The following is a 17,160-nucleotide window of genomic DNA, read 5'->3' as shown; positions in this document are numbered from 1 at the left end:
CCCTCTGTCCCTGTCCTCAGAAAAGGGGAGACACCCCTCCAACCCACTGTAGCCCATCATGTCACATCAGGACTGAGCTCCTCCTCATCCACTAAGGTCAGGCTAGGCAGCCCCGCTAGGGCAAAGTGATCAAAAGCAGGCAACAGAGACCATTTCATAGGCAGCACCCACTCAACTTACTAGGGAGACCTACACGAAGGTCAGACTGCCCATCGGTTACATATGTGTAGGGGGCCTAGGTCCAGTCCATGCATGTTCTTCGGTTGGTGCTTCCATCTCCGTAAGCCCCCACGGGCCTAGTTAGTTGTCTCTGTTGGTCTTCTTGCAGCATTCTTGTCCCCTTCAGGTCCTTCTATTCTTCCTTCTCACTCTTCCGCAGGACTCTTCGAGCTGCGCCTGATGCTTGGCTGTGAGTCTCAGCATCAAATTCCATCAGCTGCTGGGGGAGGGAGGGGCTCTCAGAGAACCGTTAAGTTAGACTCCTGTCTGTAAACAGCAGAGTATCCTTAATGGTGTCAGGGGTTGGCTTAATGGTGTCATGGGGTGGATCTCAGGCATTGGTTGGTCATTCCCTCTGTCTGTCTCTCTCTTTATCTCTGCACATCTTGTGGGTAGGGTAAACTTTAGTTGGAAGTTTTTCTAGGTGGATTGGCGTTCTCCTCTCACCAACATAGGTCCTGCCTGGCTAGAAGACAGCCTCCTCACGTCTCGTGTGTCTCCCTAGGAGGCTCAGCTAGAGACATCCCCATATCCTCCCTAAGCCTACCCTATAACATGTCTCCATGATGCCCCACCTTCAGTTTCCCTTTTCTTTCTGTGCCCTTGAACTTCCTCTCTCTACTCTCTCCACATCAGCTCACCTGTGGCTTCCCTCTCACACTCTTTCCTATCCGGTTCCCTCTCTGCCTCCTCTTCCACTGTCTATTCCATTTCCCCATCTGCGAGAGATTCAAGGAGGGCCCAACATGGCTCATAGCTTTGCAGAATGGGGGAATTTGGACACAGCAAGGCAAGCAACGTGTGTAGATGGAGGCAGGGACAATGTGATGCTTTTGCAAGCAAAGAATGCCAGCTGTCAGCTGCCAACTGGCATAGAGCAGAGTTTTCTTCCAGGCCTTGGAGAGAGACAGCCCTACCGTTACTTTGGTCTGGTTTTTTGGGCTCTAGAGCTGTGAGACAGTAAGTTTCTATTGTTAAAGGGGCCCAGTCTGTGACATTTTTTAAAGGAAGCTCCCAGAAAGAGAGGCAGTGTACCAAATCACCTTTCTTGGTACTAACCTTCCTCTGTGCACACATCCCATTTTCATGGGAGGAAAAGCAAAGAGTCACTTCTCTACAGAAAGGATGGCGTGTATAGGGCATTAAGAAGTGGGATTTTTAGAGGAGGAGAAGGGTCAAGCAAGATGAGTGTCTCCCTCTGATTGTGCATCCATTAGGAATAGCTGGTTGGTGCAAACCCAGTGGTGCTAAAGCTTTGAATGCACACAGAAAAGATGGTAAAGGTTTTTGTGAAGGATGCTGGGGACAGCCTGAAGAACTCTCTTTCTCTCTCTGTGTATGTGTTTGTACATGTGTGGGTGTATAAGTATATGGGTAATTGTGCATGTATGTACATGTATCAATGGGCCTGAATGTTTGTATCATCATTTTTGTCTATTTGTGTTCTGGAGAAGTTGAGAACTTAAAGAAAAAGCTATTAGAGGGGCCCAGATGGGGAACTGGCCCTTTAAAGAATCCCCAACTTCCTCCTTCTCTCCTCCTGGGCTTGCTTTCTTAATTAATGCCTGTAGGGTAAGTTTAGATGCCAGAAGAAGGAACACCAGCTTTATAAATAAACCCAGACTTCTAAGAGTTGACTAATGCCTGAGCCCTTAGCTGGAGGAGAAAGGTGTGTGTTGTTGGGGAAGGGTCCAGCCCAAAGTGGGTTGCTGAGGGCTGGAGGTATGCCAAGGCCTGGTTCTGCACCCTGAAGGTGCCTCCTTGGACAGCCTACACTCCCCTCTGAGCTGGTGTCTGTGCCATCATTTCTGACACTCAACATCCTACCTAGCGCCTATGGCCAAGGTGGTACAGTTGCACCAGGCTGAGCATGAAAGGCACCGAGAGAAGTGGGCAGGGGCTGGTGAGTGGCTCCCATGTGCAGATGCTCTATGCTGGCTAAGAACCGCCCCCACGCAACCTGTTTATGGAGGACCCACGCTGGGCTTTCCAAAAGAGGCTCAGTCCTCGACTCCAGTGCATGGCAGAGCCGGACGGGACTGGGAAGCCACCCACTGAACCCCCAGGAGACCATTCCTTGGTCTGGAGAGGCTGTCTCTGAGTGACTGTGGAGAAAGCAATGGCCATTCTCCACCGGGGACTGGGGGCCACTGTTGGCAGTGACCTCTCTAACCTTACACTTTAACCAAAAAGATAGGCTTGAACAGAGAGGGGCTGGATACGGAGACTGAAAAATGCCACATGTGGTTTAAGCCTTCCTTCAGCAGAGAAAAGCGCCTCCCAGCGTTTGCACCACCTGACTTTCACCACAGAAAAGCAGAGACTCGGCCTGGCTGGAAGTCAGGCTCTCTACCTGAGGTGGACCACTTGTCTGTAGGCTGGGTTCTTTCAGGCTGGTGTTAGTTTCATGCCTGAGTGACAACAGTCCCCAGGGCTGAATGTGTGACTGGGTGTCCATGGTGGTCTATTCAGTGACCAAAATGTTCTTGTTTTCCAAGGACAGTCCAAGGTTCTATCTAGCGCCATGACCTAAATGGTTGACATTTAGAAGCATTCCAGTTAGGGTATGTTTGCCACTTCTGGTAGATGACAGGATGGTACCCAGGAAGAGAGACGGCTTCATTCTTCAGCATCCTTAACTTGGAGCATCTCTCTCTCTGTAGGGAATTCTCCAGGGGGTACTACAGGCCTCACCAGGAGCCATGACATGGACTAGTCATTCCTCTCCTCATCAGAGTAGGGTGCTGAGCTAGCTGGAGAAGGCTCCCATGGTTCCTAAGCCAAGGACCATCTCTCTGACCCTCCAGTTTTCTAATGTCATTATCCATGGCATATTAGACTACCTCGTTCATGGCTCTTGAACTCTCAAACTGTAGAGACATACTTATTATCAAGTCCTCTACCTTATTCTTCAAATGGAGAAACTGATGTCTTGAGGTGTGTGTGTAGAGTCAAGAAGATGTTCATCAGCATGGTAGTGAGGCAAAGTGAAGTAATGCTGGCTAGAGCTAATGATAATGAGCAGTAGCAGGTACCTGCATCAGAGTCAATGTCTCCTCTGTGCACCTTTGCCCTCAAGCTCCGTAGAGGCAGAGATGTTCTTCCCACGGTGCCAGTTGTCATGGAAACAGGCTAGCCTGGACTAAGAGGAGGCCACACAAGTGTCACCAAGACCCAGAGCCTCCCCAGAGCTGATGATGGCAGAAGGGGATGGGTTCCCAGGCCCAGGCAGACAACCACCCAGGCTCCAGTCGTGACATTTTGTGAGCACATGTCTGCTATGTGCTGGGGGCCCTGTGATGGTCCCACTACTCAGTAAGCTCTCTCCAGAAGGCCCCTGCTTCCTCTGCTGGAGGCTTGTGTATTTCTCCATTTCCCAGCAGGCATTGCTATAAGTCCTGTAGCCCTTTCACCTGCCCCAGCTACCACTCCCTCCATTATTTTCTGTCTTGGGACCTAGAAAGAGGGAATCTGGGTGCTGAGGACATCTCTGCCCACCCCTGCCTCTGCCTAGCTGCCAGTACGGCCTTGCCCCAGCTGTGTGGGAACAGCCAGGTCCAAACACGCAGCTACCTCTCAGCTAGCATGACATTCTGACCTAGGTAAGATGGCAGCATCCGATGGTGCATGACCATAAACACGAGGAGGCTTGCCACAGAAGAGGCCCCTATCCTTCCAGGGTCTGTCATTAATGATATTGTGCAAGTCTCCGTTCTCTGTCTCTGGATGCACTGGAAGAACACAGTAGGGGGATGAACCTAAGGAACCCGGGAGCCTAGAAAAGCGTCATGGGCATTTAAGAGAGGACTCTGGGCGGCAATAAAGAGAAAGCTAGGCCATGCCTCCCCTTTGAGGCTGAGTGAGGCACATTGCAGACCCGCTGTGAACAGGATCACTGTTGTAGAAACACCTGTGCTCAAGCTGCATGGACTCCAGGCTCATGACCCTCCCCTCCTTCCTCCTCCCCCCCCCTCATGTGGTGGAAGAGAAAGGGGGAGGGGCTGGAATCCAGGTCATTCTCACTCAGGGCAGCTCTTGGCACAGCCTCACTTGGGGTAAGGAGCTCATGACAGCCCAGACCTTGGCCCTGCCATCTTGGTCACAAGCCCCGGAACGGGGTAGGTGCCAGTGTGCCGGGTACACCAGACAGATGGTGGGGAGTTAGGGCAGATCTCCGGAAGGAGCTGGATCTGTTGAGAGGCTGGTAGGTGTGCACAGCCGCTAGGCAAGCTGCAGAGAGTGCCTGGAGTTGGGTTGCCCAGTGTCTGTAAAGCTGGACTCTCGTTAACTCCAGTTAACCCGACTCTCACCATATGACTGAAAGGCTCACCATGGCTTTTGCACAAATACTTAGGGGGCTCCTCTCAGCCCTCACACTTCTGGGGAAACTGTCGGCGTTGGCTCATAAACCCTTCTCATGCCCTTTTACTTCCATCCTGCCAGGCCTCTAGCCAGCTTACCGGGCTCTGAGTTCTGTTCGCTTCCATCTTCAGCAGCTCTGGAACTCGGTCTCAGCTGCACTCAGAGCTGGCTCAGGGCCACCCTCCCCCCATGCTGCCTGCCTGGCCCTTGGAGAGATCATTCATTACCAACAGTGATCTGCTTTTCTCTCCCTGCTCGCGTGTTAAGACCAGAGTCTGCACACTCGGTTTTTATTTGTGTACTTTTCTTTGGAGCCCAAAGCTGTTGGAAGACATTACTCAGAACTAAATTTGGTGAAAATCTGTCTGGATAAGCCAGGTTGGGGTAAACATACCGAGGATCTGTAACCGGCCCTCTCATTCCCTAACGGTAAGAAGGTTGGGGTGCCAAGCTTGCAATCTGCAAGTTAAGTATTCAGCACTGCACTGAGTGTGTGTAGCCAGCCAACTTTGCATGACAAAGCATGGCTACAACCGGCTGGCTGCACACGGTAAGTTAACCTTGACCGTGGCTCAATTCTCCAAAGCTGGGAAGCAAGCTGACTCCTCTGAAAACAGGGGAAGAGGCCGTGTCTAGACGAAGCAGACATCATTTGAGGAGGGCAGAGGGGAAGCCTCTATGCTGAAGCATGGGCGAGCAGCGGGTTTGTCCATGAGGCTTGGAGACCTCAGTCCTCTGCGTCACCCCAGCACACCAGTTGGGCTCGTCTCCTCTGCACCTGAGCTGGCTGATGGCTGGGGGCTCATTTGTGCGTACATTTCCCATCAGTACCACTCACAGGGCTCAGGCAAGTAGCCTAGCTGTTTTATGTGTTTCTCTTAAACACCCATGAGAGAGAGCAGGATGGGCTAAGGTACTCGGGCTGGGGTTTCTCAAGGAAGGGAGGTGTAGCTGGCGTTTGCTACTTTGTGGGTTCTTCTTTCTTCTACTCTTCTCCACCCGTTCAACCTCCTAACACTAGAGAGAAAAAAATGGGTAGAGAGGAAAGAGATCCCTGAATAAAGTCAGGGATTAGAAAGGGGCGGAGTTACCATTAGACTACTTCCTGCTGATTAGGGGCATCAGACTCCTTGGGGCAAGTCTGATTTTTGGGGTCAGAATATCTAACCACCACCACTACTACTTTTCTTCTTCCTTCACTCATGAAGGAAGAAGACTGTGGCCAGCAGCAACCAACAACCCACCAACAATCACACCTAGTGGGGCCCTTGGATTTATATACCCTCTGAAAAGTACCCAGAATTCCCCAAATCCCCGAGCTGTAGAAACTATTTGCAGCTGGTGCAATCACAGCTCTCGAGCTCTAGCAAGGCGGCTCCAAATCCCTGCATCCGGGATTAAAACGAAAACATTCCCAGAGTTCTCTGTTTTTAAAAGAAACCAAAGTTCCACAATTCTCATACAGAGAGGCACACTGTCCACACTGTCTTCGGACTCACACCAGCCTCTGGAAGTGTACCCGTGTCTGAAAGCAGAACAACCCAACCTTGAGTCCTTCAACCTGGTGCGGCTTTGCCCTGGGCCCTTCTCTCTTTTTAATGCTAAATTTTCTGTACTTTACGTACTAGGATTTTTTTCTCTTTATGGATTAAATGTTTTTTAGATTATTTCACACATGTATGCAATGCACACCAGCCATCCTTACCCCCACCCTCCTCCATCCCTGTCAACCCTCTTCTGCACAAATCCATGGTCCCACCTATCCATGTGTGAAATCACACATCTGTGTGCCCATAGATCTGACCTGTAGGAATCTGGCAGCTCAGCGGTGGCCATATATCTAAAATCGACCCTTTCCCAGAGCCTACCAATTACAACAGACTGGGCCCTCCCCCCCCAATCACAAATTAAGAAAATGCCCTATGGCTGGATCTTATGGAGGCCTTTCTTCAGTTGCGCTTTCCTTCTTTCAGGTAACTCTAGCTTGTGGTAAGCTGACAGACATCCTGCCAGCACAGACCTCCCTCCTCTTCCTCTTCGCCTCCTGGCTGCCACAAGGCAAACAGCTTTGTTCCCCCACAGCCTTCCGCCTCGTATCAATGGGCTCCACAGCAACAGAGCAAAGCCAAGCGCAGACTAAGACCTTTGGAACTGTGTGCTGAAGCAAAGCGGTTTATCCTTTAAGTGGGTTCACCTCAGGTTGGCTTCACAATGACAGAAACTTAACACAGCACTTTACCTCATGTCAGGGGCAGGCGGAGTTCTATCCAGGGTTACAGTGACATCAGCACCGAAGCCCATGGAGCCCCTTCATAAAGAAGGGGCTGACTGCTTCCACTGCATCAATAAAGTAGGGTGGGCACGGCAAGGTGGCCCTCAGGCAAAGACTGTTGAGGTGATGGTAAGGGGTGGGCATGGCAAGGTGGCCCTCAGGCAAAGACTGTTGAGGTGATGGTAAGAAGCCGCTCCAGCAGTTGGTCCTTCCCAAGGTCTGGCATGCAGCCCTGGACCATGACAATTTATCCCTCTGGACTCTGTGAGGTCTCTCAATTCATAAATAAGGTGTCTTGTAAAGAGATCTATCCAGGAGCTGAACTGGGTCGAGGGACTCCACTCATGCTCCACCTTTTACGCCCAGCAGCCTGACTCCCTTGGCTCTGCAAGGTAACACTCAGGTACTGGATGAAGCTGCTTTTAGCCACAGTATTCCCTGCTCTCCCTGAGATCCAGGAGACTAAAACTGCTGCTGGGGCAGAGACCCTCAAGTACAGGCTGACACCCTGAATTTGAGTTCTGGAAGGGGCATGGGAAGAGGACATTTACGTAGGAAGTTCAGCTGTGGGTGCCTAGAAAATCCTTCTGATCTGTTTCTTCCTGTGTTCTCGGAGAAGCTCTCTGGAAGGCAACTCTGTCCTGCCAAGGCGAGGAGGTATGCACCCCATCCTGACTGTCCTGCAGGTGGCCATCTTTGATCTAAATGAATTGGCAACAGCCTTTAAGATGACTTACTACAGTGGATGATGGAGAATGTACCATTTTGTCAAACCAGATCACTGTAGCATTGGCCTAAAAAGGCTGCATGACCTCTGACTTTGCTGGTCCTGGCTTACTCTGCTGCTGCTTCTGTTTTACTTATTCATGTAAAAAAAAGGGAAACTAATTTATGAAATAAAGCTATTTATTGTTGCAAATATGCTAAAAATTTTAAGAATGAAATTTATCTTTCCTTGGCTATAGAAGCAACTTTATAGATGAAATTATAGTTGTAAATGTTTTCCATTATTTTACTTTTTATTTATTTTTATCACCAAACCACATTTCCAGCCCTCACAGATTATTTTTAAAGACTGGTCATTGGCCAAATACATTGCCCACCCCAGTGTTTAAGTGCTAGGGGTTCAACCAAGAGCCCTGTGTGTTAGCAAGTGCTCTACCATGAGGGCACATCACCAGCCTAACACTGCTCCAATTTTAGTAGACGTGTTGCCAAAGGGATGCTGTTCTCCCTGACTGGGGACCACAGAACGGCGACCGTCTCTCTTGCCTCATTCTCCTCACGAGACTATAGAGGTGCATAATTACTGCCAAGTAATTGACAGGTTCAGATGGTTCATAACTGTGCTGGGTGACGTGGGAGGCGTCCCTTCCAGAGGCCGGCACGGCAGATGCAGGCCACAGCACGGTGCGCAGTGAGAAGCAGCAGAGGTCCATCTTCTTTGGCCCACCTTTCCTCCGCAAGGTGTGTGCCCTCCCACAGCAGAGGTGGTGGCCAGCAGCCCCTTGCTGCTGGGAGGGATGAGCAAAGGCCAGGAGCTGTAAGGAAACCGGCCCCCTACCCCATTCCTCACCCCCAGCCTCCATTTAAAATTCTGCATGGAGAGGATAAGATTTGACTACAAAGCCCTAACCCAAAGATCTTCTTATGATCCAGGAATAACTAGCGCGGTGAAAACACAAAGCTTTCTTCGCTGTGCATGCTCAGCGGGAGCCGATGCCCACACGACACTGTTTGGGGAGTGCAGGGCTCTGCTGCCTCCCTCTAGGACTGCGCTTCTTATCTCTCTGCACACGACACAGCATCAGGACCGCTACAGAGCTTGGATTTTTGTCCTTCTGCCCCTATCCTCATGTGACCTCCCTTCTAGCACATTTTCTAGATGTGTCGTTTGAAAGCCAGGGCAGGCTGGTCCTGCTGTTTTGGTCCCAGGAAGTCACCTGAACTGAGAAGTGTGAGTGTTGCTTCAGGCCTGGGCCACTTCTAATGGAACCTGGACAGAAATGCCAACAGAGGCTCAGACCAAACATGCCAAAGGGAGCTCTACAAATAAAAGGCTGACTTTCCTTTAAGTCCTCATTGCTTCCAAGTGTCCGACTGCTTAGTAGGTATCTTGTGGGCTAACATTGCCCCCTGGTGGTTATCAGGTACCATGGCATACAACGCCCAACACTGGAAAATTGCCTTCTTTAACCTTAGCTATTAATAAATAGATCCGAGAACATCCCTTCCCACGAGAGCCCGATTCTTTTTAAAATGGCCTCATGAACGTAGGAAAAATTTAATCTTACGTGACCGGAGTCAAAACCATCTACCTACTTGATTTGTAGTGCCACATATACAGGAGCTGTGATTTGTCGGAAACAAGGAAAACAAGGAACATCTCAAGATATTCGACAGTACAAAACATTTTACTTTGTATTAGTATACTTTGTTAAAAAAGCAGAAATGCATTTGGTTGCACCAGTCCACATGAAGGACGTGGAAAATCAATTCTCAAAGTCTTTGCTCTCATGTCGTTGGTTACGTGGCTTTTCTCACGGCTGCTTGTGTCACACTCAGGAGATAGGCTTCATAGATTATATTTAAGAAGTTGTCATCATTCTGGAAAATAAAGCCAATAGGCCCAGGGGACTGTTACTTGAGTAGCAGAACCAAGACTTCCTGCCTGCCTGAAGATGAACTGGCCTTGGGTTCGGTGCCTTTCCTCCCACTGCTGTTTGTGTGGACGGCTGGCAGGGCTGCCCCCGTGAGTGTGGATGGCAAGGGGCTGGGGGCAAGGCTGGGCAGAGCTGCTCGGTGTCACTGCCCCTCTGTGAAGTTCCTGCGCTCACAGCTCCCGGCACAGACAGCAGGCCCACCACTTGGGAGTCCAGCTGTGCTGTGTGCAGGCTGGGCCGGGAGGGATGAGTCACAGTGCCTTGGCAACAGTGGAGGCGTCGGCTGGTCCCTCCTAAAAATCCTCCAGGTTGCGGTGATGTCTGTGCTCTGTTTCAGGCATTCCCTGGGATCTTACCCACAGCGTGGCACCTTGGTACCTTACCAAAGCCACCCAAGTCAGCACGGCCCTTCCCATGACCTGTGGGAAGTCTCTGGCCTTGACAAGGAAGAGTGGACAGCTGGTCTCAGAGCTCTTCTGTCTGACTAGGGTGTGTGGGGGGGCAAACTCTGGATCTAAGCAGCGGTCCTCTCGATTCATGCACGAGGCTTTCCCCTCCTACCCAGATCTAACGGAGCCTCTGCAGTCACCCACGCTCACCCTCCCAATTCACTCCCTCCCTACCCGTCAGCGGCATTCTCATACCGTGAACAGAGCTTTTCCTACAAAGGCGCCCGGAGTAACTTTTAGCATCATATCAGGAATACAAAATCCACAGCACAGGAAGTAGAGGGAACAGGACTGAGCCATCTAAGGCACAGCATACAGCCTTGGGGTAATGTGATCAGGGTGGAAAGAGCCAGAAAAGGCAAGAATCTTTAAAATCTAAGCTTACGTTCAGATTTTTTATTGTTCTGCTATAGAAATTTGCAGATATTTGTTCTAAATTCTCATGAACTTATTGTGGATATTTCTATCTTAGTGTGTATTTAAGATGAGTGACATAAGAACATTAGGAAGGCTCAGTCATACCGGACCGACATTGTACTTTCTGGCAGATGCTCAGTTCCAGTCCCATCCTTTTCATTCTCTCTAAAACGTGATCTTAGAATGTTCTCACTAATAGGGATTAAACACACACTGGAGAACCAGACATCCCCGAAGGCTGGCCTGCTCTCCTGCAGCCGTCATGTGACTATGCACAGCCTACTAACACTTTCATGACGGCTTAAGAAGAGTCCTAAACACGTTAGTTGAAGTGTCTGTTCCCGTGTGGCTTCATGCACTACCCTTTCCAAAGCACTCGGGAGAGTGCTCTGCTACACGGGCGGTCTAGTCTTGGAACATTAATTTACATGGTCCAAGAGGAGACGGGAACAGGGCAGCTTGGCTCAGTGCTAACAGCAGACCAAACAAAAGCCTGTTTCCTTGTCTGTAGAGTCATACAAATAAGATGGTCTTATTCATTTATTTACACAGATTTACTTTGTGTATGTGTATGATGTGAGTGTGTGTGAGTATGTGTGCAGGTGAGGACATGCCATGACGCCCATGTGGTCAGAAGACAACATTTGGGAATCTACTTCCATTACGTGGGTCATCAGGCTTGGTGGCAAGGACCTTTACCTGATCTTGTTGGTCCATATAATAGGGTTTCCTGTACTACCACGGTACAGGCACTCAAGCCGGGGCTGACAAGGCGTCCCCTCACTCCACCCTGCTCTAAGCAGCAGGTTGCAGAACCACAGCTGACCTGTGTTCCCCGCAGTCGCAGCTGGTGTGGCTTAAGAATGCAGCTTGCCCGAATGGCTCCACGACTGTTCTCAATACTGAGCTCCCCGAGTGTCCTGACTAGCCAACCACTCATCACATGCTCCCTTCTTTTCTGGCTTCTGGAGCTAGGAGGCCTTACGCATTCCCCCTTGAAGGCTGAGACAACTCAGGCCACCAGTAGTAGTCTGAATATCATCCAGTTAAGTGAGTTTAGAAGCTGTTGGAGGAGCGGGGTAGCACTCTGTGGAGTCCAAAGAGGGCATCAGTCAACTCAGTCTGCCATGGTGCCCACCATTAGGCAACAGTCTTACCTGGATGAGGTTCAGCAGTGCCTCCTGGAGCTGCAGCCTGGTGAGGGGCCTGCTGGCCACGGTGGAGGATTCCCAGTTCTGCAGGGGCAGAAGGAGGCTGGAGGAGGCAGCAGGAAGTTCTTGGCCTCCTAGGGGCATGAGTCCATTGTCAGCCTCCCTCAGTGGGGCACAGGTGGACTGCGTGAAAACCACAGGGGCGTGAGCAGGGGAGCCACTGCAGCAGGGACACACGGAAATGAGACGGCCTGCTCACAGCAAGGACATGCACACGAGGCAGGGCTAGGAAGCGGCCCCCACAATGGAGCTCCAAAAACGAGGGCCAAGTTCACAATGGTGCTAGAGGGGTCCTCAGTGGAAATCACCCCCAGATCCCGTGGGTGGGGAAGGCTGACAGTCTGTTCCTGTTTCCCCCTCGGCGCTTTCCTCAGTGGTGACTACATAGCTCTGGAGCCACCTGCTGATGCCATGATCTCTGTGTATGGAACTAGGCCCCCGGGTGGGTGAGGACTTGTTTCTTAGGCAACACACGCTTAGGACTGCGGACTTTACTCAGCACTAGCTGCCCACTGCCCTGACCTGAGGTCCTGTCACCTGTGGGAGTGGCAGTATGCTTGTCAGAAGCACGCACAGCTCCCAACCCTGGCTCTTCAAGGAGACACCTCCCCTGTCACTAGGAAGAACTGTGATTTATGCCTTTGCCCCTTCTATTCCTTCTCTGATTATCTACAGAGAGCATGCTTTCCACTTTTCCTGGCTGGTGTGGGGTGGGGAATGGGTGAGGGGTAGATCATGGGATAAAGAGCAAGGTCTGGGCACATGGGCATGGGACACTGTGACCCTTCTGTGTGCTGAGTCTACCTAATCCCCTGGCTGGCAGGTCTAAAAACCAAGTTTTCAAATGGCTTTCCCAATTATGCAAGTGACATTCTGAACTGGGTCTGACTGACTCCTACAGCTGCCATGTGTCTCTGGCTCAGGTAACAAAAAGGTATCTGATTCCTCAGCCTTAAAGCATTCCAAAACTCGAGAGAAGGAACAGGGAAGTGGCAATTTAGAAGTGGCTATAATTTTATCATCACTCTCTTGGCATCTTTGGGGGCAGAAAATGGCCTAGAGGAAGACAGGCGGTTGTTTCTTTTAGCTTTCCCTATTTGATATCCCAAGGAGAGGTGTTGAGAGCTAAGGCTCCCAAAGGGAGGAGTCACAGCGTCAGGAAGAGCACAGCGTGGGCTGACAGAATGTACACTTTCCTTATTTGGTTCCTGACATTTGTGAGAACTAAAAACAAAGAATTGTGTATGCAGAAATTAAGTCTGATTATTAACCCTGACTTCCTGACTCCAAATCATCAAAGAGAAATGAAAAGCGGACATTTAAAAAGGGGTCAGTACTGCATTGCAGGGAGAGTGAGGACAAAGCCTCAGTTTGCATCAGAATGGATTTAATAAAAAAAAAAAAAAGAACACCCTGACTTGGTTCACACTCGCAAACATATCTCACGTGTGCCCAGGTGTTTTAGAAAGTGGCAACAATTTCTGAGGACCTACTGTGAGCTATGTGATAAAATATGTCAAAAGACCAAGTTTTATACATATAAATAAAATAAGTAGGGGGAACTTTCTGATCTTATCCTGTTTGGACCTTCAGATGCCACCACAGGCAGGCAGTCAGCAGATCCTGGCTCCTCACTGTTCCAGTTGTTGATGGGTACAGACGACTGCCTTCCCAGAAAGATACACTGTTTCTAGAAATGACACTACGTTCCCTTCTCTGGCAGTCTGCGGGTGGAACACTTGTTCCTACCTGGTCTTCATAATATTGATCACCTAGAAGATGATGAAAATAGCAGGGTCTCTACTGTTATTTCTGTTCACTTCAAGAACCTATACGATTGCTGGGTGTAGAGATCCGGAGTGTGCTTTCTCACTGCTGTACAGTAAAGTGGCCACAGACGTGTAAGAAGTACTCAAAATCACACACGAGCCAACGAGCAAGCAACAATCAACCATGGGGTGGAAACCAAGAATCAGCCAGGTAATTACACCCCAAAATGTCAGAGCCAACTGCCACGGGTCTTCTAGTCAAAGGCTAGGTATTTTTCCACATCTGGCCTGGTCTTCAGGCCTATGACAGGCTAAAGATTTAACTCTACAAACAAACTACCTCTAAATGGTGGAGGAGCGGCAGCCTGTGAACAGAGGGAAGCTTCTCTGTCCAGGCAGAAAGGCAAGGTGAAAGACAAAGAGACACACCGAGGGGCCTTTGGGTAGCTGTTCTAAATGGAAACCCAGCGGGACCCACGTTCCCTGTAGCATAGCAGCCAGCTGCAGATTCCTCAGCAATACTATGGCAGTGCTCTCCCCAGGACATATTTACCTGCAGAAGAGGAGCCCGTTTCTCCATGCTGGCTGTCGGGCTGACCCAGGCTTCCAAGGGTTTTTCTGTCCCTGAGCCCTGGGCTGACACGGGGAACCTGGCTGCCAAGGCAGGCCGGGGGGCCACCTGCTGCTCCTGTTGGACTACCTGGAGCTTTCTTAGCAGCTCCTGAGTGGGGAGCAGACAGGGGCTGCTCTCCTGGCTGCCAGAGAGGGCCAGGGCTTGTACTGGTGGTGCACACTGCTCCTTCCTGAGCGCTTGAGGTCCTGGTGGAGGAGGCGGAAGGGGACTACTGAAATACACCAGCTGTGACTGGGCCACGCTTTGGTCTGGAGCCACCTGAGTGGCCACAGCTGGGCTGGCAGGTGCACAGGGGTTATGCGCTGCCCCAGGGGCACCTTGAAGCTGCTCGAAAAGCTTGTGGCTTCTGCAAGCGCTCTGTGTGCAGTGGGCAGTCCCGCCATTCCAGGGGGACCCCAGTTGGACAGGACCAGGAAGAATTCCTCCTGCAGGACTGGGGCTGCCGCTTTGACAGGGCCACTGTTCATGGTGCTGTGGCAGGGGGTGCAGCCCTGTGCTCCCGACCATGAGTTTCTGGATGGCTGGGCAGAGCTGCTTCTCCACGGGGAGTGAGAGCTTTCTGGGCTCCTTACAGGACAGGGAGCATGCAAGCCCGTGATGAATGGGAAGCTTCTCTTGCTGCTGGTGGTGGTGGTGATGGTGATGGTGGTGGGCGAAGGTACGAGAGGGTTTCGCAGTTTCCTGACAGGTATCTTTGTCTTGTTTCCCAAATAGTGCTGTCAAAGATAAGTGTTGGGGCTCGGGGTCCAAGGTCTAGGGAAAAAAAAAGATAACCAAAAATAGGTTCACATAGTTTGGTTATGGGGAGGGGGCGGCTGTGGAGCATACCTCAGCTAACTGATGGTTTCTTCTCTTCACAAAGGATCAGTGACAGGGGGTGAAGTTTGCTAACTTGAAAAGCCTAAGGCCTTTGCGATGTCTAATATCTTCACAGCATTCTCCCCTCTCTGCCTCCAAGACTGCTGTTACACCACAGTATCTGGTCACTTGATAAGACATGCGTGTGATCCTTGAGGGGTCCGCACCTCACAGATTAGGGTACAAAATTATGCTCTACAGGAGAAGATGGCACATACTTGATGGCAACCCATCTCTACGGCTAGGGTCCACCTAGGGATGCTGAGAACAGGACATAGTGAAAATGAGCTGCATGTAAGATCTCCAGGTTCTTGGTAGCTTTTCACAGAGTTACAGAGAGCCAAGGCCAGAAAGAAACGAGTATTTCAATCTAACGTGCAAGGACATTACACAGTGCTTTGGTCCGGCTGCCACACTGCCCCATCCTCCTGCCCCTAAGCCCTTCCTCCTCCTGCACATTCTGCTTGAAAACATAAGTGCCATTCTAAAGCTAATGTATCTTGTTTTTTTCTACTAAAATGAGATAAAAAATTCTCTTGAAAAGCTAATTTAGAAAACATTATTTTTGAAAAATTCAAAACAAGATTTTTGTTAGTCAGTCATTTCATGTCTTTGGCTCATGCCCATTTTCAGAACTGATTTAAACTGGTTCCTTGAAAAACACCTCTTACTTCGGAATGACTACAAGGAAAGAACACACTTCCTTTACAATCAACAGTGGGCCCTGCTAATCAGTGGATTTTGTCTCTGCTGTACTGTTTTGAATAGCACACAACACACACACACACACACACACACACACACGCACGCATAGTAAATGCTACAGTCTCCAAGGAAGACTATTCGTGCTACAAAGTACAGGTACACAGTGTAACCAATCTGCTTTTCTCCGTTGACCTTTGCTGTCCTTCAGCAGTGCCAGGCCCTCCCCTGTGGTAGGTGGGCATAGCTCGTTGAGAACCCCAGAGAGGCCACAGACAAGAGCAGAGGGCTTCCTGGCTTGTGTAGTCACTCCAGGTTACATACTCAGACCGGGAGATGTGGAGGTAGGAGCCTCAGATGGGAGAGAACACGTGGCATATGTCTTTCTGGGTCTGGGTTATCTCACTCAGTATTCTCTTTTCTAGTTCTAGCCATTTGCCGGCAGTTTTCATGATTTTACTTTTCTTTACAGCTGACCGGCACTCCATAGTGTGTGTGCAGCACATTTTCCTTATCCATCCCTCAGCTGAAGGACACTTAAGATGTTTCCATTTCCGAGCTTTTGTGACTAGAGTGGCACGACCCCGATGGAAGGCTTGCTGACGTGGAAGGGGAGATCTCACGGGGCCTTGCTCCTAGACAAAAACTACAGGCGACTAAGGGATGCTGAGGGCAGGAGAAACAGTCCTCCTCAGGGAAGAGCACGCCAAGTGGCTAACCCACACCAAATGGTTAGTCCTGAAAGCATGTACACGCGAGTCACATTGTACACATGAACTTAACAAATAACCTGGACTGAACAAGTTGTAGTCATACAGTTTAGGAATATATAATATTTAGAAAATAAAGAAATAAGAGGCCATGAGTGAGAGAAGGCAAGGGGGTGGAGGGAAGAAAGAAAAGGGGGAAGGGATCATGTAATTATGTTTTAATTTCAAAAAAATAGAAGTCTTTAAAAAGTAAACAAAACATGCAGAGGACTCCTACCTTGCTGGGCATGGGTTCTTGTAGCCTCTGGCTGCTGCCGGGTCTCACAGGGACGGGTTTGATAAGTTTAGGGTTGTCACAGATGGCAGAACAACTGGTTATCTGTTTTGGCTCAGAACAGGTCTTACACTGAAATGGAAAAACCCAAATATTTCATTTTTGATGGAAAAAAAGCTTTAGAGCCTTTACATTGGCTCTTGCTTGTCTAACTGGCAAATGGCCATTTTAAAATAAGTTTTCATGCATGAAGGATAATCTCTCCTTCCTTTCTGATGGGAACTGTATTTGGGTAGAAAACAACCACAAATTTATTTTGTGTGTGTAATTCAGTGCCCTAAAATCCCACCACTATTGTCACCGAGCCCTGAGGACCCACATGCTCTTGGGTATTTGGAAGGCTATGTGTTTGCTTAAGAAGACAGTTTTAAAACAACTACTCTAACAGGTTTCAATAGAAAGTACTCATAGAATCAACACATCTAGAGTAGAATACGGGAGGCTACTAAAAATATCCAACCCAAGCACCTAAACCTTTGGGCTACAAACTAAAAAGTAAAAGCTGCCTTACACCTCTGATTTAAAAATTGCTAACATGGCTGGAGAGATGGCTCAGAGGT

The 17,160-nt window shown here is 49.7% G+C and overlaps 1 protein-coding gene across 5 annotated transcripts in view; it reads right to left on the bottom strand.

Moving 5' to 3' along the window:
• Positions 1 to 9,248: 9,248 nt before the first annotated feature.
• Positions 9,249 to 17,160, bottom strand: part of Dcp1b (decapping mRNA 1B) — a 38,656-nt gene continuing 30,744 nt past the window's right edge. For 3 of the 5 annotated variants that reach the window (XM_060384024.1, XM_021650570.2, XM_021650568.2), the window contains 4 exons: positions 16,544 to 16,672; positions 13,916 to 14,749; positions 11,540 to 11,716; positions 9,249 to 9,460 (listed from right to left, as the gene is read on the bottom strand). In XM_060384024.1, coding sequence (XP_060240007.1) covers positions 9,380 to 9,460; positions 11,540 to 11,716; positions 13,916 to 14,749; positions 16,544 to 16,672 — 1,221 coding nt within the window. In that variant the 3' untranslated portion in view covers positions 9,249 to 9,379. The remainder of the gene's footprint in view (positions 9,461 to 11,539; positions 11,717 to 13,915; positions 14,750 to 16,543; positions 16,673 to 17,160) is intronic. The other 2 variants (XM_060384025.1, XM_021650569.2) reach the window with 2 other exon arrangements.

The sequence above is a fragment of the Meriones unguiculatus genome, chromosome 5, assembly GCF_030254825.1.
Source record: "Meriones unguiculatus strain TT.TT164.6M chromosome 5, Bangor_MerUng_6.1, whole genome shotgun sequence".
Taxonomy (NCBI): Eukaryota; Metazoa; Chordata; class Mammalia; order Rodentia; family Muridae; genus Meriones; species Meriones unguiculatus.
This window is presented reverse-complemented; position numbering and strand designations above follow the sequence as displayed.